At 37.1% G+C, this 26,309-nt stretch overlaps 1 protein-coding gene across 1 annotated transcript in view; it reads left to right on the forward strand.

Moving 5' to 3' along the window:
• Positions 1-13,564, forward strand: part of HSD17B4 (hydroxysteroid 17-beta dehydrogenase 4) — a 119,920-nt gene extending 106,356 nt beyond the window's left edge. The window contains 3 exon segments of the mRNA XM_043976125.1: positions 11,344-11,354; positions 11,356-11,469; positions 13,155-13,564. Coding sequence (XP_043832060.1) covers positions 11,344-11,354; positions 11,356-11,469; positions 13,155-13,199 — 170 coding nt within the window. The 3' untranslated portion in view covers positions 13,200-13,564.
• Positions 13,565-26,309: the final 12,745 nt, after the last annotated feature.

Genomic DNA, 26,309 nt, shown 5'->3' on the forward strand with positions numbered 1-26,309 from the left:
GTGGGATCAATACTTCCAGCCATCTGTACAATATTGTGGGGAAAAATAAAATAAAATATTAAACCAAGAGAATCCAACCTCAACATTTGTCAAAAGCCGTTCCCTCGGCCATACCTTGACTTCATGCATGTATCCCCTCATGTGACAGTTCAGTGTCTGCTCTTGCATGTATTCCTCTTGTGATTGGATGGCATCTTGGCCAACTGGCATCTGATAACTCAGAATAAAGGCAATTAATGTCTTAAATGATAAGTTCCCATAATCCAAGTCTCATATGGATTTAAAAATTGAGGATAATAAATTATTGCAAAAAATGTGAATACATCTTGACTCAGAATATAATATATAATTATGCAACAATTTCAAATAATGCCCCTTTTTTAACTTAGTATACAATTACTTTTGTGAAAAATCAGAACATTTAAATACAAGTTAAAGCACAACAGAATCTCAAAGAAAACTTTTTTTTTGAACAAAGAAAACTTTTACAAACGTTCCCCTCTTTTTTTTTTTTTTGGACTATGCTTATCAAAAATAATACTTCTGGAATCAATTTACACTTGCCATGGCAACCAATTTGCCAGGGAAATACTTTAAAGAATTTGATCAAATAATCAGTTGAGAAAAAATAACAAAAACAAACAACTCAGAATATGGGAGCACGATACTCCTAGAATTAACATTGTATTATGAAATCAAAACCATCTTGCAATTTTTTAAAATTAGATAAATGAATAGAAGAAAATACACATGGAACAATAAAAGACAGTGAAATTCAAACTAAGGAAATCTAAATGAGCATGAACTTAATATTAATAAGAGTATTATAAAATATAAACTTGATCACATGACTAAAAAGCTTTTACAAATATTCTCCTTGTTTTAAAAACTAAGTATAAGACAATCTCAAAAGCATGAAAATCTCTATGAAAATAAACCCATACCATTAATTTCAAAATGTATATGTAATAGCATAGAAATCCTATGTAACCTCTGAACTGATACTATTACTCTGAGTGAATTCAGAACACTTTTGATTCCGATATCTAAAATCCCCAATACTCATATCAATACCTTGCTGCTTACTTCTACATTTCTGTAAAATATATACCCTTCCATGGCAAAAGAAGTGGAGTCTTGAACTATGTTGATGATTGTCATCCTTATTCGGCTTAAGTTTTTCTTCTTTAACCCCTCTATATTGTCTGTCAGTCTTTTCACCATACAAATGCTTTATAAGATTACTAATTAAAGACAAAAGCAGGTTAGCAAAATTATGAACAAAACAGGCATATGTGGAATTTAAAGGGTTTTCTAAAGTTGTCTCAGAAGCACAGCCAGGCTGGGGAAGGGCTGAGCCTGAAGCTGCAAATGTAGTTAGAGAAAGTTGCGCATGAGCATTAGATCTCTGGACTTCCCAGGCCAGGGAAGCAATGGGCTTGGCCATGGGAGGAGTAGAGGGTGGGGTCTGGGGAGGAGGGGAGGGACCAGCGCAATTTGAATCAGACTTGATTTTGAACTCAGGCCTGGATTCCTCTTCCCCCACTTTGCCTCCAGGTGCTAGGGGATTAAAAGCTTCTAGAGGGTGGGTCATTGCCTCCAGGCATGCAAAATTAGAGCAACAATTAGTGTTAGAACTGGGAAAAGCTGCGGGAATCTCTTCAGGTTTCTCTGAAAAAGCATGGTTGGGAGAGGGAGAGATATTTCCTTTTGTGAGTAAGTTGCTGGCTCTTTTAACAAAAATAAAAAGAAAAATAGAAAATCCACAAAAACAAAGCATTAACATGATCTTATCTCCCATTTGTCTGGTTAAACAGACTAAAATCAAAAATAGGGTAATTAGGGAGTTTAAAAGGTCCATTCGAAAAAATGTAAAGGGAAAACACAGCCAGTGCGCCAGTACTTAGCAGTTTAAAGGGTAGGAGAAATTTCTTACCCAACCGGAAGATCAGAAGTGAGGTTCAGCTTTCCTCTTCGTGGTCAGCCATCTGTTAAGGGCTAAAATTCTAGCTAAACTGTCTAAACTATTTAATGAGTGGTCGCCAATAAATTATAAGCTTTAGCAAGAGTTAGACTTTTAAGCATTTATTAAGGAGAATAAGAATTTGGTAAAGAGAGAGAAAGGCCTAGATTCCTATCTATTTAAAGGGAGAGCACATTTCTAGCTCCTCTCTCCACCCGAGTCCAGAGGAAAGAGAGCGAGAGTGAGCACCAGTCTCTTCCTTCCTCCTCCCACTAGTCCGCGTCACTTCCTGATGCCAAAGAAAAGACTCCTGGTCTTGCCCTCAAAGACCTTCACTTCATGGGCAGAACTCTTCTACAGTAAGTATCCAGCAGGTGGCGTTATTCCAATCGTTACCGTGAGAACCCCTCCCAAATTGCAGGGGGTAACTATTATACTTGAGAAAGCCAGAGAAACAAACAGGAGAGGCAAGACAAATAACTATAGGAATAAATTGTAGCATTGGGGCAAAGCAAAATGTCTTAGATAAAATGCCAAAGTTAAGAGTTAAAAGACTAGAGCACATGTAAATGAGAACAGGGTGAAAGGAAGATTGTCCCTGTTCTGTAGAGGAGACAGTTTACATCCCTGTTGCCCCTCCTTTTTCTGCCTTCTTCATTCTCTATCTTGAGGGCAGCTACTGAATTGGTCATTCTAAATGAGTTTGATTACCTGTATCCACTCTGATCCCAAATCAGATACTCAGGTATTCCCTCAAATTTGGGATGTCATTAATTACAATCTCAAAATGGCCAAGAGGTACTAATCTGTGCATCAGAAGGAGATGTGTAGGAGTTACTATGTAAAATTTTAAGTAGGCATTTGCAGATATGCTTATTGGGTTTTTATTGTAGGGAAGGAATATCATTTTCAGATTTATATTAATGTTAATATTTGGAGTATCATTTGAATGAATATTCTTTAGATTTTCAAGAAAATATGATCTGTGGCATTTCTTCCCATAAGCTAATTGAAGCAGTGTATTAAAGGTTATTTTAGATGATCAAGTCTTGTGTATTTCTAAGCCAATTAGAATTTTAAAAGTCACCTTCCACTGTATATACCTCACAGACATTTTTAATTATAGAAAATTAATTGAGAGGGAGAATGTAAAATGCTTTAGTTTATACAATTTGATTCAGATAAAATTTTCCATATTTAATAATACTTATATTTTCATGTCTTTATATTGTATATTTTATATATATGCATATGTATTAACATATATGACTTTTTCCTTTAAAATTATCTAAAGCAGCATTTTCTCAATGGGCAAAAAGATATTGGAACTTGAACTGTAAGCACTCTAAAGAATTCAAGAAGAGGATAGAAAAGCAAGGATAAAATGTGCTGGAGATAATTTTCTGAGTTTCTGTTCAAGAAAAAAGTCCTACAGTAATTTAAAAGGTGCCAAATTAAAATAGCAATGTAAGCCAAGGAGTTGAATAACTAGCAATTTTTTCCCTTCATCTTTGTGATAAAGTTTAATTTCAGACAATACTAGAAATTTACTTTTATTAAAATTTTCCTTCAGGAAACTGAGAAAAAAATACTTTTCTTAGCTTGATAGGTTCTAATCTGTGTTCTAGGTAACTTTTGAAAGTTTGCAACCACAGAAATGGTATTATCTTGTTCATTCGAGTTAGACTTCTGGGCTTTTATTGTCATTATCTTTTCTTTAGGCCTCTCCTTTGCTTAGGCTTATAATCACATTTAGACCTTAGGCTTTCTCCAACATATCTGAAGTTCCCCTACTGCTCTTGTCTGCTGGATTTTTTGTTATGCTTAAATTTCTTAGCTATGTTTCCACTGTTTTTAGTCTTTTGCTTCTTTCACTGTGCAAAGTTACTGCAGAAGACTCCATGAAAAACAGTCTGAACCATGTGGCTTACTGCTGTCCTGGATATTAATGTCCATGCTGGCATCTCCAGTTAATGCCCAAGACCTTATTGTCATGAAAGAAATAATTGAAAGCTTATGGAATGCCCTTAAATTCTGTTTTGGTACAAGCAGTCATTTTGTTTGTTAGTGTTTACTAAGAAAATCAGTTATATTTGAAATATCTGTTAAATTATTTTAGCTTTGCTCTTGTTAGTTTATATGTTGATTAACCAAGCTTCTGGGAACAGTGCCTGTTTTAACCTTGTTGGCTTAGATCCAGTGGGAGTTGAGGAAAGTGTTGAATGCCTTAGCAGTTAATCTAATGGCTTCAAGGGAGAGAGGCAATACTCCCAGTACATGTATATTTATATTAATTATTGCCTCTAGAGTAGCTTCCTATTTCCTCAAGAATTAAATACAAACTCTTCTGTTTAGCTTTTAAAACCATTCACAATTTATTTTTTCCAGCTTCACTACACATTATTACCCCTCTTTAACTCTTCAATCCAGCCACAATGGCCTTCTCTCTGTTGAGGAACATACTGTACTCCATCTCCCATCCCTGATGTCCTACATGCCTGGAATGCACTCCCTTTTCACCTCCTCCTCATAAAATTGCCTCTTTTCCTTCAAGAGCGAGCTCAGTCACCACCTTTTATGTGAAGGCTCTCCATCTCCCCTTAACTACTTCCTATTTTTAATAGGGGTTTGAGAACTAACTGACATCTTGGAATTTTTAGTTCACAGGGACAAATAGTCTGCCCTCATCCCTGAGAAGTGATTTGAGACAGTTAGGATCTTTGAGTCAGAGATGGAATTGGGTCCTACCCCAGAGTTCTTAAAGAGATACACATGGTCTAGGACAAAGAGATTTGGAAGTGGTAGAGACCCCAACAACTGAGCAAGAGCAACAATGAGATTGGTCTTCTCAGTCCCACCAAAGACTCACCTCTAGAGCTGAATCAGAAAGAAGAAAAATAGGGACAGCAGGAAAGAGGAAAAAGAAAAAGTGGGATTGGACTGCAGCACAGAAGGGAGAGAGAGAGAGATCCACAAGGATTATTGATCCTACAGGCATATTGGAACAGAAGGCTTATTAGATTAAAGCCACCAGTTTTGCTGTTGTGTGATGTCATATGAGACTTGCAATGAATTGGATTTAAGGGAGGCAGGGCTGTGCAAAATCACCAGCCTTACTCTCTCATCTGGAGCCATCTCAGTGCAGAGGCAGGGGATAGATCAGGACAACTGGAGATGGCCCTGGATGCTGTGGAGACCTTGAGCTTTTTAAGCTAAGGCCTTTCACAGGTTTTTTAGCCTGAGGCAACTCCCATTCAGTGATTAAAGCTAGGTAAGGAATGAGGTAAAGAAAGGCCACTTTTACCTAGTCAAAAATAAAAACAAACAAATAAATCAGTGGGGATGGGGGGAAGAGGGTGTGAGACCCTCAGAGTTTCTGGCCAAAATAGAAACTGCTGCTGTTTACACTCACCCTGAGCTTCAAAACGCCAAACAATGGCCAAATGAGGCTTAGGCTGGGACCTATTATTGGCCTGTCAATGAAAGTCAGAGTTATTTGGGTTTACGGAGTGGTCCTTAGAAGAAATCTATCGAGTAAACCCCAAGACAGCTTGTGAGGTTTCAGCAATCAAACTTATATTCCTTTGCGCAGAGCACCTGCAAGTGAAGGTATGATTCTCTATATGGAGAGAGAGAGAGAAGGAGAAAGGAAAGGAAAAGAGAGGAAAGGAGAAAGGAAAGAAGAAAGGAAGAAGGAAGGAAGAAGCTCCATTGCCTAACTGGAGCAGGCTAGTCGGGTCCACACTGGCACCGCTGTTACTCACAGAATATTGGTTGTTGTTTGCCCTTCATTCTGGAAAAGTACCGTGACATTGGGGAGGTACCTCTTCAGAGATGAAAGGAAGGCCCCAGAAAATTTCTGCTCATTCCAACTTCCCCACACTGATGCTTCTCCATTAACAGAGACTAACATAGTATCCTCACTTCTTTAGCCAAATGTCTCTGGTAGCCTGAATTTTGTCTCAGCCAGAAAGATGCCACGTAATAGCTAGAGGTAAACATAAATTTAAATTAAGGCAGAAAGCCAAATCTCTGCCTGAATGTTAGATGTTTTCCCAGCTGATGACTCTGAGCAGTTATCATACTCCTAACTTTTTATCTTACAGAAATTCTACAAAGCAACACAGGAGGGAACCAGCTGAAGGATCATTATGTTGCTGCTAGGCTAAAAAATGAGCTCATTATTTTAAAGGGTGTGACTAGTTAAATCTTCAGAGACAAGTAGAGGCTAGGGTGTAAAGGGAGATGATGCTGGTCACCTTCACCCTTTACAATGACATCTACGTCCACCCAGCAGTGTTATACTTATTTATATTTATTCTATATATACTTAGGTTCTTATGTTGGCTCGCTTGTTAATGTAAGCTCCTTATGACTAGGGATTGTTTCATTTTTTGTATTTGTATCTCTTTGGAACCTATCACAGTGCCTGGCACATATTGGAAATTTAAATGCTTATTTGACTGTGAAATTCATGGCTTTCACCAAGATTTCACCCTTCAATTCAACAAAAATTAAGTACCAACTACTTGAAGAACACTTTACTAAGGCCTGAATCTACAGAGATGAAATGTGACCACGCCTGTTTCTAACAACACACTGAAGTTGATGGCATAAACAAAAAGAGAAAAAATCCTTAATTTTAATAATGAATCTTATTTTTTATTCAGTATGAGTCTCGATATTAGGATTTAATTGGGTACCAATAAGTTTGAAACAAAACACATATTTAGTAAGCACTTAATGTGGACAAGATGTTGTTTTAGACTTAGGGAAGATAAACAATTTTGGATTAATATGGTCTTTGCCTTCACAGAATTTACTGTCTGGTAAGGGGATAAGCAAACTACTGCCAGCATGCCAAAATCCTTGCTGGCCTGCACTTTTAAATAAAGTTGTATTATATTTTAAAATGTAAAGACTGGGTTTTTTGTGAGACTTGACTCATGACCCTTACAAAAACAAGTGGTAGGCCAGGGTTTTTAAGCTGTACATGTAGTTAGTATATTTTATAATATTCCTTCCTCCCAATTTCTACACCTGATTTGTAACTGCTCCATTTACTTTCTCAGGGTACATCCTATATGGTCCTGTCTTAGATTCGTGGTAATTTATGCAGGTAGCCTATATGGTTTCATTTTCATTTTTTATTGGGACTCAACAATTCTTTTAGCACTTAACAAAATCTCCCTCTACCTGAATAGGAATTTCCTCCTTGACATGCCTGATCAGGTATTTGTTTCAAGACTCTCAGAGAGTAGGAACCCATTACACTCTCCAAGGAAGCCCATTGAAGAGGCTTTAGTTTCAGTTGATTGTTTAACATGTTATGTGACTGAACATAAGTTTTAAGTGGAATGAAATATACTCTTTTGTTTAGCTTGTTTTACCTGACAAGCACACCTCAAATCATCACATCTCTCTGGATGTGGTTTTTTCCCCCTCCTTAATTTCACTAAGTAAATTCCCTGATGACACGTTTTCTGATGTGGTAAACATCATCCAAGACAACACTAAAATATGAAACCAGAACTTCATCAACAAACAGCATTGCAATTAGAATATAACTCTTTAAATAAGTAGAACAGGTTTTTAGATGACATTTAAAAAGGCATGGCAACATCCTATTTAGATTGAATTGTTCTTCTGCCTTTGCTTTCAGAGGTGTTAGAGAAGCTTAATTCTGTAGGAGAAAGGGAGCAAAGGAAATTATTTGATAGTTTTTTGTGTGCCTCAGTTTACCTTTATTTCTCACAAAACATGACCAAGATGAGAGATTGAAATTTTCTCAGACAAGATAAGCTTTTATACAGACCAAGCTTGAGACAACCGAAGTGTTATTAAATACGGTGTAACATGCTACAAGTATGTTGTCTTAGTGTTCTGAGACTAGATGCGTTTGCACAGAGAACAAGACTCTAGATGTTCTCAGAGTATGTTTCTCCAACTACAAATACCTTGTCCTCTGAGTGTTACATAGTGATAGTGACTTTTCCCCCTCCCTCATTCCCTCCTCCCATCCCCCACTCCCCCCACACTCTCAAGATCCTCTGGGATTGGTCAGGTGAGAGGAAGGGGTTAAGGAAGGGAAGGAAGGGAAGGAAAGGGAAAGAAGGGGGGTGATAGGCAGGCAGGCCCTGAGCTGCCCATGTCTTCCTTTCCTGATTTCAGGGAACAGGTTCTCTTCCTCCTCTGCCTCCCTAAGAGGTAGGGAGGATATGACTTAATATTTTAAAATAATAATAGCTAACTTTATGTAGCTCCTTAAGGACTGTAAGGCACTTTATGTATTTGATCATTGCATTTGATCTTCACAACTACCTAGTAAGGTGGGTGTTCTTATTTATTTATTTATTTTTTTGGTGAGGCTATTGGGGTTAAGTGACTTGCCCAGGGTCACACAGCTAGTAAGTGTTAAGTGTCTGAGGCCGGATTTGGACTCAGGTATTCCTGACTCCAGGGCTGGTGCTCTATCCACTGAGCCACCTAGCTGCCCCATGGGTGTTCTTATTATTCCCAATTTACAAATAAGGAAATTGAGGCTGAGAAAGGGTGAAAAAGCAACAAGGAAAGGAAACATGCTTTTATTAACAGCCTAGTGTGCCAGGTATTGTGCTGTGCACTATATAAACGTTATCTCATTGGATCCTTACAACCCTGGGAGGGAGGTGTTATTATTTCCACTTTTCCAGATGAAGAAATTGAGGAACAAAGAAGTTAAAGGCCTTGCCCAGCTAGAAAGTAATGATTTGACCTTAGATCTTCCTGACTCAAGGCTTACTACTCTATTTGCTACACTACCTTGTTTCCTTAACCAAGGTCATGCCGTTAATAAGTATATCAAGACAGTATTTTAACTTAGGTTTTACTGGTTCCAAGTCCAGGCCTATCTTTTATACTACCCAGCTGCCTTAGCAGGTATGGTGCCATATATTTTTGAGAGCAACCAGTGAAAATACATGACAGTTTGCATTTCATACAAGACCATTTTTTTTTCAGGGTGTCTGGTTTTGATAAATGGGGCTTTGAAATTGCTTTCAGCAATTGCTGAATAAACAAAGTGCCTGAAAAGAACCACTCCTAATTAAGGTTTTACATGCTATTTAAAAATGTTTTAGCCATGCACTTGAGCTTATAAAATTGGTATGTTGAACTGAATATATTCCTTTTTCTGAACACCTGAGCAGGAAGAGGACACAGACATATAAATGTGCAATATTTTAAAGAAAATTACAATTTACTGCTTTTCTGCTACAAAGAGACTGTTAGTGTCCCTATTCACATTCCAAAGCAGTGATCCTAGTACTGTTTTACTCTCTGAGTGAAGTTAGAACGTAATAACCATCAACTGAGAATTAGGCCCAAGAGCTATGAAGATTTTTTTTTTATTACTACAGAGCTATTATGTTTTTTCTCAATTCTGCATAGTAAAATCACCATAGTCTCTGGGGTATTTTTTCGCTGCTTTAAGTTTGGCTCCCAAATAAACAACTTATAATGTATAGTTGGGTTTTAATGTATATTAAATGATGTTTACCTTTTTTTGTCCTTTGCATTCTGATCACGATACTTAGCCTCTCAGATCCCCATGAAAAATTCCATGGTTTTACCAAAATGACATTCTGGACCATTCTGTGTTGTTTGACTATAGCTTCCCAGTCTTATATAACTTTATCACTAAAATCTATAACAAAGAAAGCTTTATTTTAATGTGTAGTGGTACTATGAAGTTAAGGGAGGACTTGCTTTATAAAAGTTAATAGCTTTAAGTTCTCTTGACAGTGACTTATTTTGTTTCTTTCCTTTTTAAATGGGAAATTTGCTTTCCTTCCAGGTACTTAGAATCATTTCCAATAGAATACCATTCTTTCACCTCACATTTGGTCAGAGATTACAAATACTGCATATGCTTTTATATTTCACTGTTTTTCATGAGCAACAAAGTAAATTTGGTTTCATAAATATGTACTATAATTAAATGTCAAGGACTAAGGCTACGTGAACGTCCATGGCAAGCCCAGGCTTTGACTATGGACTGTATAACAACTTTGTCTTTTAATGTTAGACAATCACATTATTACAACTTCTTAGCGGCATTATAACAGCACATAGAAGGCTTTTAACAGAGTGGGAAACTAACACTCACTTAGGATCAGAAAATACCCATTCTTGAGGAATCAGTCTCCTTCAGTCATTACTATCTTTTACATTGGTTCTCATCTTAAAAGACAGATTAATGTCAACAATAGAGTCTCAAAGCACACTTATTTTAAAAAAGCTTTATTTGTCAATATCTTGACTAAATAAATACTTTAATTAGTGTCTTCTAAAATGTGACTTTGTTTCCTTTCTTGAATATTCTTAGTCTCATTTTTTCTATGTCTCTGTATATCTTTTCCAAACTTAGTTTTATCTCTTTGTTGAATTTTATGTGGCAGTCTCTTTATCTGTTGTTTCATAGTGTGCAGAATACTCTCAGCAATACTGCTATCAAGGAAATGTTATGATATGGTAGCAGATGTAAGACATTATATACCAATGACTCTTTTCACTCTTGTTTTCTGTACCCCTTTGTTTTTTGTTTCCAGTCCACTTTTTGAGTATAATTGATAAATTTTAAAAGTTGGTGAGATTGTGGAAATTAATTTTTTTTCCTACCTCAATCTTGAACACACAAAGCTATATTTATTTTCACAGGGCTTAATATCCTTTCCTTGCTATAATTCTCCTGTAACTATACCCCAATATTAAATTGGGAGTTCTTTGCTCAGCTCCAAATGGAGTGTAGTTTTGTAAAAAACAGACAAGGCAAAATCCGAACAGAATAATGTGACTAATTCAGAAAGCATGAAAATGTCTAGATTTCTATTGAAATCTATTTTTGTTTTCATATTGTCATGGAGAAATTGGTTATGGTGGGGGTCCTTAGGTATTTCTCTTTAAAGAATTATGCCCTCTTGCACACAAATCCAATCAAAATAAAATAATCTTTTATTTAGGCTCTAGAGAAGAGGAACCCAGAGAGAAGTCAAAAACTTCTCTCAAGGGGAGATGGCACAGGGACATGATTCTCTGAGATACCTATCTCTTTGAAAAGGAGAAAGGCCATAGCTTTTATAGATGGTAGATGGGGTGATCACCTGAGGTGAAATGTCCCTTATTGGAGGTAGGTTGGGAGAAGTCGAGTGAGAGGCGGTTGTTCTGATTTCTGTAGCTATCTCTGTCCCTTTGGTGCCACTCAGGCAGCAGTCATGCCTAATGGGCTTATTTTCCTTACTTCTCAAGCTATGTCTGTCCTTTAGTTTAGCTGGCCAGTTTATATCCCAACCTTATAAGAATTTATAAAGACAGATAAATTGATTTCTTTTTTCCTTCTCCAGCTATTGACCTAAAAATGGCTCTGGAGAATTGTACAAGGCCCTGCAAGAGGTTCTGCTGACACAGTCTTCACTCTATCAGATGAAGACTTCATGGAGGTTGTTCTGGGCAAGCTTAACCCCCAAAAGGTAATGTTCTTATGAGGTTGGTTTGTTCACCATCACTTCTTCTAGCATAACAATTAGAATTTCAAGCTTAGTTTTTGTATTCTCATTTACAATGTAAAGTAATAAGAAAAGTATTCTTGTTCTGGTTCAAAGGTATCAATAAACTTGAGCTGGATATAATAGCTTAAGATTCATTCTAAATTTATGGTTAAAACTCAGTTGTCACTCATAGGTCCCCAATAAAATACAGTGGGGGAAAAAAAACCAAAACCTATGACTAGGTTAAAACATGTATCGATATATATTGCTATATATCAGTTGCCAAACAAAATTTACCATATAACAGCATAAGCATTTACTCTTTTTGTCTTTTTTTCCCCAGGGTAATGTGGGTTAAGTGACTTGCCCAGGGTCACACAGCTAGTAACTGTCAAGTGTCTCAGGCTGGATTTGAACTTAGGTCCTCCTGAATACAAGGCCAGTGCTTTATTCACTGTACCACCTAGCTGCCCAGCATTTACTCTTGACAGATGGCAATGACTACATATCTTCTGTACTTAAATATTTATTAGTAAACAAATATGACACAAATGTTTATTGATTATTAATATTTTTAACAGAGAAATATTTTCTTTGGTATAGCAGTACTCTTAAAGAATGGAGGTGGCAAGAAAATAATTTTATTTTATAAAACACATTTTTTTCCAGGCAGTTTGGAAACATTTTTTTGGGTAGTTTTTCATTTAAATTTACAAGTACATCTCCAGGCTTGAATAATTTTCAGAAAAGCAGGAGTAAAGAATTTTTCTAGAGGAGTTCACATCACTATTTCAGAAGATCAATCAAGTAACAAAATACATATCAAGCACCTACTATTTGCCAGGCACTGTATTAGGTGTTGGGTATGCAAAGATCTAATGAGGCCACCTCTGTTCTCAAGGATGATTTATAATAAATAAATATTTCCAAGGCCAATAGATAATATCTAGAATTTATCCTTTGAGAAACTAGTTCATTCCTTATATTTCTAGGACAGAGAGACTAAATACCAGAAGATTTCTCTCTGTTGCCACTTGTTTGCTGAGAACAGTGACCTAGAAGGACCTTAAATTTTGCTTTTGAGATATTGTAGTTGGTGCTGGTGTCTTGACATGTAAGGTGCCAATCTTTTTTCATTTTATATTGGTATGATAAAAAAATTTAGAACTAGATGAGACCTTAGAAATCACTTCAAATGTGTATATTATTTTCTTACTAGTATAAAAAACCATGATGCTTAAGAACCAGGCCTGGGTGGGACATCCCTTTACATTTTGTTTCCTTTTGTGTTTTCTGTACATGTGCCCATGCATTTAACAGATGGCTTGGAGATATTTGTCTTGCTTCCTTGATGAAAAAAGTCACTGAGGGCAGCTAGGTGGTGCAGTGGAGAAAGCACCAGCCCTGGATTCAGGAGGACCTGAGTTCAAATGTGACCTCAGACACTTGACACTTACTAGTTGTGTGACCCTGGGCAAGTCACTTAACCCTCATTGCTCAGCCACCCCAAAAAAGTCACAGAGAGATAAAGGTTCCTTTTCCCTACATCTCTTTTGTCTTAGAAACTAGTTCAGCTGTTTTTTAGTTTAAATCATTGGCATTTTAAAGTGATATGGACATTGAAATTCTCTCCTATTTCCTCTCTTTTCTTTCTTTCTGTATTTCAGGCATTCTTTAGTGGCAAACTTCAGTCAAAGGTAACATCATGCTGAGCCAGAAACTAGAGGATGATTCTTACAAGACTATGCCGAAGCTTTGAAGGATTGGTCAGGGTTTCTTGGGGGACCAGGAGAAGAACTGAGATTTTCTTTCCATTAAAGCATTTGTGATTATATGGCAGAGATCTTCAAAACTAAGTTTGGTGGGAAAACATATAACAGTTTCATAACAGATATGACTTTACTCAAGTTTTAATTTTTAACTAATGTTGTTATTTGTTGCAGTTTCTGGAAATGGATTTGAAGGTTGCATTGGCATAAATTGTATGCTTCTGTTCTTAGGTCTGCATTTCTTCATAATATTAAACTTTTCACCCTAAAGAGTCTCTCTCTATCTTAAAATGATGTTTATATTGAAAGAAAAATTAAATCATTTAAAAAAACCTTTTTGCATATTGTTTTCTGCATTGTTATTTTCTATTCCCTGGTAACAGGACATTTCACTTTTATTTGAAGCTCAGTCTTATATTCTTGCATATCTATAACAGCAGACTGGTTTCAAAGATAGAATAAACAATGAGGGGCTTTGGGGGAGACCTGCTCTGTTCATAAATTTCATCTATAATCACTTGAAATTCCTCACTTATCAAGTAACTGAAATTACACTATTTGAGATAGAAATTTTTGTTGTTTAATAATTCCTCTCTTAAAGTGCAGACATATTAGGTTATTTAGATCTGTTATTCTCTTGGGAATTGTTTTTTTTCTGCCCAGTGCCTTGGGTTGTAAAGATGCTGATTAACTGTATATGAATAATACATTAAAACTCATTCATATCCTTTAATTATGAATACCCATAACAAGGATAGGCTAAAGTTACTAAGACCTGTTTGGGAGAAGGTGAAGGGGTTTTGGAGTCTTATCTGAATCAGTATCAAGGAAGGAGGGTAGTTCTTTGGATATATTCCTCCCTTCCCTCTCCCCTCCCTGAGGCAGTAAGTAATCAGATCAAGGTGATAACATGTGTAATTATGTAAAACATTACCATATTAGTAATTTTGTAGAAGAAAACTTGAATAAAAGAAAAAAATGAAAGAAAGTGAAAAAATAGCATGCTTCTATCTGTGATTAATATAATTTCTTTCTTGTTGGAGGTGGAGAGTATGCTTCATCATTAGTCCTTCGGGGTTTCTCTTGGATCATTGTATTTCTTGATAACAGTTGTCATTCACAGTTCTTCATCAAACAACATTGCTGTCACCGTCCACAGTGTTCTCCTGGTTCTGCTCACTTTCACTATATATCACTCATACAAGTCCTTTCCAGGCCTTTCTGAAATCATCTTGCTGTGCCATGTATATATAGCACAATATATTCCAACACCATCATATACCACAGCTTGGTTTAGCCATTCTCCAATTGATGGGCATTCCTTTGATTTCCAATTTCTTAGCCATCACAAAAAGAGCTGCTACTAGAATATTTTTGTACAAATAGATCTTTTTGTCTTTTTGGGAATGTCTTTGAGATATAAACTTAGCAGTGATATTGCTGGATCAATAGATATACAACAGTTTGGGAATAGTTCCAAATTGTTCTCCAGAATGAGTGGATCGTTTTCACAACTCTACCAACAGTGGGATTAGTGTCCCTGTTTTCCCACATTCCCTCTAACATCCAGGTATTTTCCTTTTTGTTATATTTGCCACTCTGATAGTTGTGAGGGTGATACCTCAAAGTTGTTTTAATTTGCATTTCTCTGATCAATAGTGATCTAGAACATTTTTTCATATGAATATAGATAGGCTTTTAGTTCTTTGTCTGAAAACTGCCTGTTCATAGCCTTTGACCATTTATCAATTGGGGAATGACTTGTATTTTTATAAATTTTCCCCTGAAAACTGCTTTGGCTGCATCCCACAAATTTTGATATGTTGTCTCATTATTGTAATTTTTAAAAATGAAATCATCTAATTTTTCTATGATTTGTTCTTTGACCCACTTGTTGTTTTAGGATCAGATTATTTAATTTCCAATTGATTTTTGTTTGTTTGTTTTTGGTTTTTGGTGAGGCAATTAGGGTTAAGTGACTTGCCCAGGGTCACACAGCTAGTAATTGTTAAGTGTCTGAGGCTGGATTTGAACTCAGGTCCTCCTGAATCCAGGGCCGGTGCTCTAATCCACTGTGCCAACTAGCTGCCCCTCCAATTGATTTTTTATTATTATTATTTTTTGGCGGGGCAATGGGGTTAAGTGACTTGCCCAAGGTCACACAGCTAGTAAGTGTCCAAGTGTCCTGAGGCCGGATTTGAACTCAGGAACTCCTGAATCCAGGGCCGGTGCTTTATCCACTGCGCCACCCTAGCCAACCTTGATTTTTAATCTAACTTTCAAGTGTCCATTATTGAATGTAATTTTATTGCATTATGATCCGAAAAGGATGTGTTTACTATTTCTGCTTTTCTCTATTTGGTTGTGAGGTTTTTATGTCTTAATACATGATCAGTTTTTGTGTAGGTCTCATGTACTGCTGAGAAGAAGTTATATTCCTTTTTGTTTTCATTCAGTTTTCTCCAGAGATCTATCATATCTAACTTTTCCAGAATTTTATTCAGTTCCTTAACATATTTCTTGTTTATTTTTTAGTTAGATTTATCTAGTTCTGAGAGGGGAAAGTTAAGGTCCCCCACTAGGGTAGTTTTATTATCTATTTCCTCCTGTAACTCATTCAACTTCTTCAAAAATTTAGATGCTATACCATTTGGTGCATATATGTTAAGTATTGATGTGATTTCATTGGCTATAGTACCTTTCAGCAAGATATAGTTTTCTTCTTTATGTCTTTTAATTAGATCTATTTTTGCTTTTGCTTTGTCTGAAATCACGATTGCTATCTCTGCTTTCTTTGATTCAGCTGAAGTATAATAGATTCTGTTCCAGCCCCTTACATTTACCCTTTGTGTATCTTTCTGCTTCAAATATGTGTGTGTGTTTTTTGGGGGGGTGTGTGGGGGTGGGGCAGTGAGGGGTTAAGTGACTTACCCAGGTCACACAGCTAGTAAGTGTCAAGTGTCTGAGGCTGGATTGAACTCAGGTCCTCCTGAATCCAGGGCTGGTGATTTATCCACTGCACTACCTTGCTGCCCCAAAATGTGTTTCTTGTAAACAACATATTGTAGGATTTTGGTTTTTAACCCATTCTGCTATCCACTTCCATTTAATGGGTGAGTTCATCCTATTCACATTTATAGTTATGACAACTTAACTGTTTACTTCCCTTCATGCTATTTATGCCTTTTGTTGTTGTTGTTGTTTGTTGTTGTTTCGGTGAGGCAATTGAGGTTAAGTGACTTTCCCAGGGTCACACAGCCAGTAAGTGTTAAGGTGTTTGAGGCCGAATTTGAACTCTGGTCCTCCTGACTCCAGGGCAGGTATTCTATCCACTGCGCCACCTAGCTGCCCCTATTTATGCCTTTTTAATCTCCCACACACTCTTATCTCACCACCCTTTTCCTCCTCACAAGTGGTTTCACTTCTGATCACCACTTCCCCAATATCCCCTCCCTTGGATCAGTCTCTCTCTTCCCCTTAAATTATCCTGCTCCCTTTTTACTTCCTTATAGGGGTAAGATAGATTTCTATATCTAACTGAATGTGTATGTTAATCCCTCTTTGAGCCAACTTTGATGAGAGTAAGGTTTAATCTTTGCCACCCCTTCCTCCTATAATACCCCCCGTCTTCCCTTCCATTATAATAGTTCCTTCATACCTCTTTTTGTGAGATAATTTACCCCATTCAGTTTTCCCCCTCTTTCTTTTTCCATGCAATTTCTTTCTTACCCCCTTTATTTTGTTTTTTGAGGGTGTCTCCCATCAAATTCACCTTATAGACCACACTCTCTGTCTACATTATACTCCTAATTACTTTTTTTTTTTTTTTTGGTGGGGCAAATGAGGGTTAAGTAACTTGCCCAGGATCACATAGCTAGTAAGTGTCAAGTGTCTGAGGTCAGATTTGAACTCAGGTCCCTCCTGAATCCAGGGCTGGTGCTCTATCTACTGTGCCACCTAGCTATCCCCCTCAATTATTCCTTAAAGTTGTTAAGACTTTCAGATATTGTGCCATCAGTGTCATTTTATAACCACATCCTCTGTCTACATATACTCCTAATTACTCTTATAAAGAGTTGTTAATACTTACAAATATTATCCTGTCATATAGAAATATAAACAGTTTAACCTTAGTGAATTTCTTACATTTTCTTTCTTGTTCCTTTTTTACCTTTTTATGTTTCCTATGAGTCTTGTATTTGGAGTCAGATGTTTTATTCTCTCTGGCCTTTTAATCAAAATGCTTGAAAGTCCTCTCTATTTCATTAAATGTCCATTTTTTTCCCCCTGAAAGATTGTATTCTGTTTGTGCTGGGTAGGTGATTCATGGTTGTAAACCCACGTTCTTTGCCTTCAGATATATTGTATTCTAAGCCCTCTGGTTCTTTAATGTAGAAGCTGCCAAATCCTGTGTAATTCTGACTGTGGCTCATGATACTTGAATTGGGTGGGGTTTTTTTGTTGTTTGTTTTGTTTGTTTTGTTTTTTGGCTGCTTGCACTATTTTTCCTTGATCTGTGAACTTTGAAATTTTGCTATGATGTTCCTGGGAGTTTTCATTTTGGGATCTCTTTCAGGCAGTGATCAGTGGATTCTTTCAATTTCTGTTTTGTTCTCTGGTTCTAATATATCAGGGCAATTTTCTTTGATAATTTCTTGAAATATATTGTCCAGGCTTTTTATATTATCTTTCCTGATCTATTTTCTGGGTCAATTTTAAAAATTTTGTTCTATAATATCTTGATATCTTATAGACACATTAATTTCCATTGTTCAATTCTAATTCTTAAAGAATTATCCTTTTCCATTTGGCTAATTCTGTTTTTTAGGGAGTTATTTACCTCATTAATTTTTTGTATATTTTTCACATGCTTTTGACTCTTTTTTCATGCTTCTCTTGCATTACTTCTCATTTCTTTTCCCAATTTTTCTTCTACTTTTCTAAATTTACTTTTAAAGTCCTTTTTAAGCTCCTCCAGGAATTCTTTTTGGGCCTGAGACCAAATTGCATTTTCTTTGAAGCTTCACCTATAGTCATTTGTTACTATTGTCCTCCTCTGAATTTTTGCCTTGATCTTCCCTATCATCATAGTACTTTCTATATTCAAACTTTTTTTTTTGCTCATTTTTATGCTTTTTTTTGTGACTTGGTGTTTTTATGAGAGAGTTGGGCTCTATTCTTGCACTGTTCCAAGTTTTTGTGCTCAGGCTCTGGGGTCTTAACCGCAGCTTTCACTGAGCTTCAGGGGCTTACCCACTTGTGCTTAACTGTAGATGTTAGCTTCCCTTCTGACTGTTACTGGATTCCTCTGCATATGGACTGCCCTTCTCCAGGGGTGGTACTCTGTTTGCTGGGTTGCTGTAGTTAATAGAGTCCTTCTGATGGACTGGCCCTGGAGAAGGGGAGCCGGTTGGTTGTCTACCTCAGGAGTGGTGGCCCTATTGCTGGGGTTGCTCTGTAACAGAGGTCACTCACTAGCAGGTCCTGGAGGAAGAATTTTGTTGTAGATCGGCAGAGAGTTGAGCCTCCTGCTGCTGGCTTGTTATGGTAGGCCCCAAGGGCAGGATCTCACTATTGGCCATCCTTGGGGCTTTACTACTGGTCAGCAGTGGGGTCAAGGCCTCCTTGGTGGTTTGTGCTTTGATGGAGTGGCGTGGTGAGAGTCCCTGCTGTGTTGCCCGAGTACCCACTTGCCTAGGGTGAATTGCCCTAGACTTAGAGCCCTGCTTCAGGGATCCCTGCTGTGAGCCTCCTGCTGCTTCTGTTGCCCTTGAACCTCATTTCCTTCCTACCCAGGGAAAATAGACCTTTCCTGCCAGGCTGTTATGCTGCTTCCAGTCTCCTGGAATGATTCAAGAGGCAATTTTCTTTTGGTTTAGAGGGAAATTTGGGAGAGCTTCAGTGGGTTCCTTCCTTATTCCACTATCTTGGCACTGGAAAGTCTAGGATAGGTGGATTTGACAATCATCAGCAAAATGATGGTAATTAAATCCATGGGAGCTGATGTGCTTACTATGTGCAGTAGTATAGAGGGAGAAGAAAAGAGGGCCCAGGACAGAACCCTGAGGGATACCTACAATTCAATAGTGTGAAAGGTTGCAGAGATCTAGGTCATTGGTAACTTTGGAGAGAGTAGTTTTGGTGAAATGCTAAGGTCAGAAGTTGGATTTAGAAGTAAGAAGTTGAGAAAAGAGAGTGGGAAAAGAGAAAGTGAAGGCACCTGGATACCTCTTTGAGAATATTTGGACTACTGATCATTCAGTTGCTTGAGTTCAGAATTACTCTATCCCTTGGCTTACTTGTGACTGCTCCTCTCTCAAGCTCACAAAAGTTACTGTTTATTCTTATAGGAAGGAGGACCTGAATACTTTTCTCCTAGTTTGACTTATAAGCCTCATCAAATGGTCAAGAACCTGAAGAATCAGTGGCTGGGGCCACCAAGGGGAGTACCTTTGCAGGGAAAAGTTCAGGTCGTAGAACTTTGCTAATGTAGTCAACTGTTTGTTTTGGTGGGCCATGTTGGCATGCCATTATGACCAAATATTCCCTCAAATAGAATGATATTGTGGATAGATTCCTTCATTATGGTCATGTTGTCATGGGAACAGTATTTATTAAGAGTCCCCAGCACACAGGCTAAGCTAGTTTTTCTTCTTAAAAAAGCAAGAAATTTTGATCCAGAGGGCTAAGAAGTTCATATGGCTTTCTGGTGTCCTAGACTTAAACATGGCAGATATCCCACAGCTATGTGAGTCACCACACCTTTCCCTGGTGACTAAGCATGCTTCTGTATGGAGAGAGGTTGGAGGAGAGGTTATATCTACCTGAGCCTAATGTATCCTTACTGAATTTCCTCTCTATGTAAAAAGTAAATCTCCTTTTGTTTAACTGTTAGAGGATGAGGCATGTTTCATTTCATTCCAATCCCAAACCTGAACTGTCAAGACCTGACCAAGTCAGGAATGGCCTACAACATTTTGGTACAGAAAACAAGACTGGATCAAAATTTCACAGTGGCTCAGATTATGGTTGATGTGAGAGAAGGGCAGTGCATATATGGATAAAGGGAATGTCAGATCAATAATCCAGATGGTTTGTTCTGAACAGCCTTTGAGTAACTAGCTGCCAAAATAAGGAAAATGCAACTAAATCAGACAGCACATTTGCAATTAGAGACAGAGCTTTTAGTTTTTGAGGTTTGTACCAGGAAGGCTGGATTGAACTTATAATAGCCTAATTGTACAGTGATAATGCTGAAGGGGAGCAAGGACCCAACACTAACATTGGACTAGATCTGACAAGCTACAATTGGAAAGGTATAGTTTTTGACCTGAAGTACGGTTGAGATCAGGGTTGTAAAGGAAGAGAATTGGAGCAGAAGTAAAGATGAGAACTGGGAATATTGCCCAGTAGTAAGAGATTCAAAGGACTTTGGCTGTTATTAGCTCCAGAGCACGATTGGTAGATGGTCAGGTTTGATCACCATGGAACTTTGGAGGTGACTGGAATTTAAATAGTACTTTAACAAGTGACTAGAACAATGATTAGTGAGGGTATAATCTATTGGGGACAACCTGAAATTTCTCTCAGCAGCAAAGTTCCATCCATGTGGGGATATTACAGAGGATGGACTTTTTGCAAAACTAGCTAAGTAAACTTGTTAGAGGCCCCAATGGTCCCTCTATTTTTCAGGTGCCTAAGATAAGGAACTATGCATATCTGGTCCCAGAGAGATAAGTTTTCCTTGATAGTTTCAGAAAAAAACCAGGAAGACTTGTCTAAAGTGATTGAAGGGTGAAAGTGAGTAGAGACAGAACAATTTATATAGTAACAACAATGTTGTAAAGACAATTTTGAAAGACTTAAGAAAGTCTGATCAATGCAGTGACCAACCATAATTCTAGAGGATCCATTATGAAACATGCTACTCACCTTCTGAAACAGGTAATGAATGGATTAAAGGATTGAGACATATATTTTATGGAAATTGTGGGAATATATTTTGCTTTACTGATAAGCATATTGTTATGAGGGTCTTGTTTTTGTTGTTTTCAGTGATAGGAAGTGGGAGGGAGAGAAAATAGACTTTTGTTAATTGGAACAAAATTAATTAAAAAAAAAAGGTTATTTCCCCTGAGACTAGTTCCTGATGAGAGGTCTGAAATCAATGAAGGGTTGAAGTTCCTAAAGGAGATAGTATAGTAGATTGGTATCTATCCAAATTCAGAACTTGCTTTGGTACAAACTATGGCACACATAGATTAAAGTGTGTGTGTGTGTGTGTGTGTGTGTGTGTGTGTGTGTGTGTGTGATTTGCACACAAACTTTCCTATTTCTGCCAAAGGCGCCATCTTGGAGTCATCCTAAATTTTTACTTTTCATATCCAATCATATTGCCGAGCTTTGGTCATTTTCCTTCCACAATTTCTCTGTCATCTGTCCCCTTCTCTCTGCTTCTATCCTAGTTGAGCCTCTCATCACTCCTTTCTTAGACTATTGAAGTGGCTATCTAATTGAATAGTTTCAGTTTGTCCCCTTTTCCAGATTGTCCTATAGAAAGCCATTAAAGTAATATTCTCTCTCAGTTTGAGCTAAAAATCCAAATGTACATATATGTATATGTGTATATTTGATTTTTAATTGGGATTTATTTTTTATGGCATTTTAGTTTTTCTAATAAGCATTTAAAGACAATTTTTAACATTCATTATAAAAAATTTGGAGTCCAATTTTCTCCTTGTTTCTTCCCTCCCCTTCCTAAAAGGTAAAGCAATTTGTAAAGGTTACATATATGCAATCATTAAACATATTTCCATATTAGTTACATTGTGAGAGAAGAAACAGATAAAATGGAAAAAGATACCACACACATCACACACACAAAAGTAAAAATAGCTTTGATCTGCATTCAGTCATCAATCCTTTTCCTGGATGGGGATAGTATTTTCCATCATGAGTCCTTTGGAATTGTCTTAGATCATTTATTGCTGAGGAAAAGTAAGTCTAGCACAGCTGATCATAAATGTTGCTGTTACTGTGTACAATGATCTCCTGGGTTCTGCTCACTTTATTTTGCATCAGTTCATGTAAGCCTTTCCAAGTTTTTCTGAAATATTCCTGCTTGTCCATTTCTTATAGCACAATAATATTCCATTAAATTCATATACCACAGCTTTGTCAGATCATTCCCAATTGCTGGCATCCCCTCAATTTCAGTTTCTTTGCCACCAACAAAAAAGCTGCCGTCAATATTTTTGTACATATATGTCTCCCCCCGCCCCCCACCCTGTTTGGTGGGGCAATGAGGGGTAAGTGACTTGCCCAGGGTCACACAGCTAGTAAGTGTCAAGTGTCTGAGGCTGGATTTGAACTCAGGTCCTCTTGAATCCAGGGCCAGCGCTCTATCCACTGTGCCACCTAGCTGCCCTTTTCCCCTTTTTAATGATCTCTTTGCAATACAGACCTAGTAGTGGTATTACTGGATCAAAAGGTATGCACAGTTTGATTGCCCTTTGGGCAAAGTTCCAAAATGGTTGGATCAATTCACAACTCCAATAGTGCATTAGTGTCCCAATTTTCCCACGTCCCCTCCAACATTTATCATTTTTCTTTTCTGTATTCTATAAATTGAACTAAGTTCTCTACATATTTGAGAAATGAGCCCTTACCAGAGACGCTTTCTGTAAAAAATTGTTTCCCAGATTTCTGTTTTCCTTCTAATCTTGGTTGCATTGGTTCTGTTTGTGAAAAACCCCTTTTAATTTAATATAATCAGAATTATCCCTTTTACATTTCATAATTCTCTCTATATCTTGTTTGGTCATAAAGTGAGATTCTCAAAGCACTTGCCACACCTCAGCTCAATAAATGCCACTGACTCCCCTATTACCTCTGGAATCAAATATAAATTCCTCTAGAATTTAAGGCTCTTTAAAACCTAGTTCCAACCAACTTTTTCACCCTTAAGCACTGCTTCCCTTTATGCTCTACTGCGCAGCCAAACTGGCTTTTTTGCTTTTTCTCACATGTAACATTCCTGCTGTCATCTGTACAGGCTTACCCCCATGCCTAGAAGGCATTAGTTTTTTCACATTTGCCTCAGCATACCTAATTGCCCTCAAAGTTCAGTGCCAGTATCACCTTCTCATGTGACCTTTCCTGGTACTGCCAGCTACTAGTACCTCCACCATTCAGGAGATGTATTTCCGTATATTTCCATAGTGCATGTTGTCTTCCCCAAAAGAGTATAAGCAAGCTCCTTGAGAACCAGTGCTGTTTCATAATAGCTTCTGGTACAGTGCTTGGTGCTTAGTAAATGGTTAATAAATGTTTGTTGATTGAATTTAAATCTGCTCATTCATTCATTGTTTAAGAAATATTTTAAAAATATGTACTGTATGAGAAGCACTGTGCCAGACTTTAGGAAATGTGAAAACTTTAGATAAAATAGTTCCTGCACCCATATAATTTAGTAGGGGGATAGAATACAAATACAGGTAACCATAATTTGCAACATTGCATGATAAGTGCATTAGAATAGCAAAAACAAAGTGCTTCATAAAATTAGTTGCACTTATAAAAAGAGATTTTAATGGGGGTATTTAAAAAAGGGGATTTAGCATAATTTTAACTAACAAAGGAAAAGAATGAAAAGGTGATGTGGAAGGAATAATTTTGGATAATATAGACCTGTTGAGGAGGACAGACCTGGGTAGTATAATAATGATGATGATAACCCACATTTATAGTTAGTATTTTAAGGTATAAAAAGAGCTTTCTTCAAAACATCCTTGTGAGGTAATAGGTACTGCAAATATAACCCCTAGTTTACTGAAAAGGAAACTCTGAGAGGCTCAGAAATGTTAGGTAACTTGCCTAAGATCACATAGCTATTTAGTGACAGAACTAGAATTTGAACTCAGGTCTTCTGACTCCTCAACCAGTGTTCTTTTGCTATGCCATGCATACTTCATTAATGGAAGGCTTTCGACACAAAAGTGTGGCACAAAGCCCTGGGAACCTAAGAATGTATCTGAGGATTATGCAAGATTGTCCAAGACATTGGTGATGATTCTAGAATGGGAGAATAATAATAATAGCTAGAATTTATATAGGATCTTAAGATCTGGAAAGTTCTTTATATATGTTATCTCTGATCACAACAAGCCTATGAAGTAGGGGCTTTAATTATCTCTATCTCATTGATGAGAGCACAGACCCATTAAATATTTAGTAAGAATAACCTATTGTTATGTCAAATTAAAAGTCACTGTTTTCTTTCCTTAATGCCTTTTATGGCACTACTTACTGCTATTAACGCAGAGATTTAGACAGCTTTTTGTCTTTTTCAGAAAATAGACAAAGTAAATTGTCATCCATCATAGATTATTCAAAATGATGGATGAATAACTAGGAACTTAGAACTCAGACTCAAGATGTTATATAAATTATTATTTTTAGTTGTATTTTCAGCTATAGGGAATGTTTGGAAGCATGTTTTTTCTTTATTTCTAGGACAATCAGGAGGAAATAAGATGGGCTAAGTAATATGGTTGGCCAGGCAGCTAGGCAGTGCAGTGAACAGAGCTTTGGGCCTGGAGTCAGGGAGACTCATTTTCCTTAGTCCAAACTTGACTTCAGACACTTACTGTGTGACCCTGGTGTAATGATTGGAATGATGCCACCTGCTGGAGACTTCCTGTAGATAAGCTCTTCCATGAGGTAAAGGTCTCTGAGGGCTAGACAATGCATCTTTTCTTTGGCATCAGGAAGTGATGTTTGCTTGTGGGAGGAAGAAGGGGGAGCCTGGCGCTCTGACTCTCTCTCTTTCCTGTGGACTCTGGCAGAGAGCGGAGCTAGGAATGCTCTCTCCCCTTAATAGATAGGAATCTAGGCCTTTTTTTTTTCTCTTTACCAAATTCTTATTCTCCTTAATAAATGCTTAAAAGTCTAACTCTTACTAAAGCTTATAATTTATTGGCGACCACTCATTAGATATTTTAGACAGACTAGCTAGAATTTTAGCCTTAACACTGGGAAAGTCACAACCACGTTTGCCTCAGTTTCCTCATCTGTAAAATGAGCTGGAAAAGGAAATGGCAAATCACTCCAATATCTTTGCCAAGAAAACCCCAGATAGAGTCACAAAGAGTTGGATGTGACTGAAAAGTAAATGAAAAATGAAATACGATTAGGGAATCACCCACAATTTGTATTTGGTGACAGCCCTTTCTGAAGCAATTTTAGATTTTTGGTAGACTGATGAAATTAAAAAGCAAAAGCATGTTAAAACATGTTGAACAAAATAAAGATTCTTAATTTCAAACATATGAGATCTGTTTGCTATTGAAGAGTAACTGGTTTGAATAATGGAGAAACCAGATTTTGATTTCTTCTTTTGAATTATTAACTTAATAGCAATATGAGAAAACCCCTCTCTCCATGGAAGATATAGGTATGAACAATTGAAAACCCTATAAAGCTGAAAAGCATTCTCTGAATAGTAGGCTATCTTAGCCCAAAGCAGATATCTAAATTAAAGAATGGACAAAATAATCTATTCTGAAATCCAGAAAAAAAGGCAAAATAGAAAACACGGGATTTTAACAAAGAAAAAAAAGATCTCCTATATTGATGTTACAAATGCACAAATTGCTATAGCAGAATTCTAATTTTACTCCATTTATCTATAGCTCACTAATTTAGCAGCCTAAACTATGTGGAACACATCCAAGAAATCAGGAAGGAAGCCAAAAATACCTCTGAACATCTAAAGCAGATGTCACAAAATCCTAGCACTCATGCTAACATACTTTGAACTGAGAACCACCCTCTAGACCCATTCTGACCCTTAATCTTTGCATAATTCTAAAAACAAAAAAAAAGTGGGGATATCTGGTTTCCCAGATTAAAAGCAACAAAGTAGAAGATATAGGGGTACAAGAAGCAAATAAACTGATACTCAAGGTGGAAATTCAACACTTATAAAAAGCAAACACTGTCTAGATCAATTTAATATAGAAGTAACTACTCTTCACATCAGTTCTCAAAGAC

Source organism: Dromiciops gliroides, chromosome 1 (genome assembly GCF_019393635.1).
Source record: "Dromiciops gliroides isolate mDroGli1 chromosome 1, mDroGli1.pri, whole genome shotgun sequence".
In the NCBI taxonomy this organism is placed as follows: Eukaryota; Metazoa; Chordata; class Mammalia; order Microbiotheria; family Microbiotheriidae; genus Dromiciops; species Dromiciops gliroides.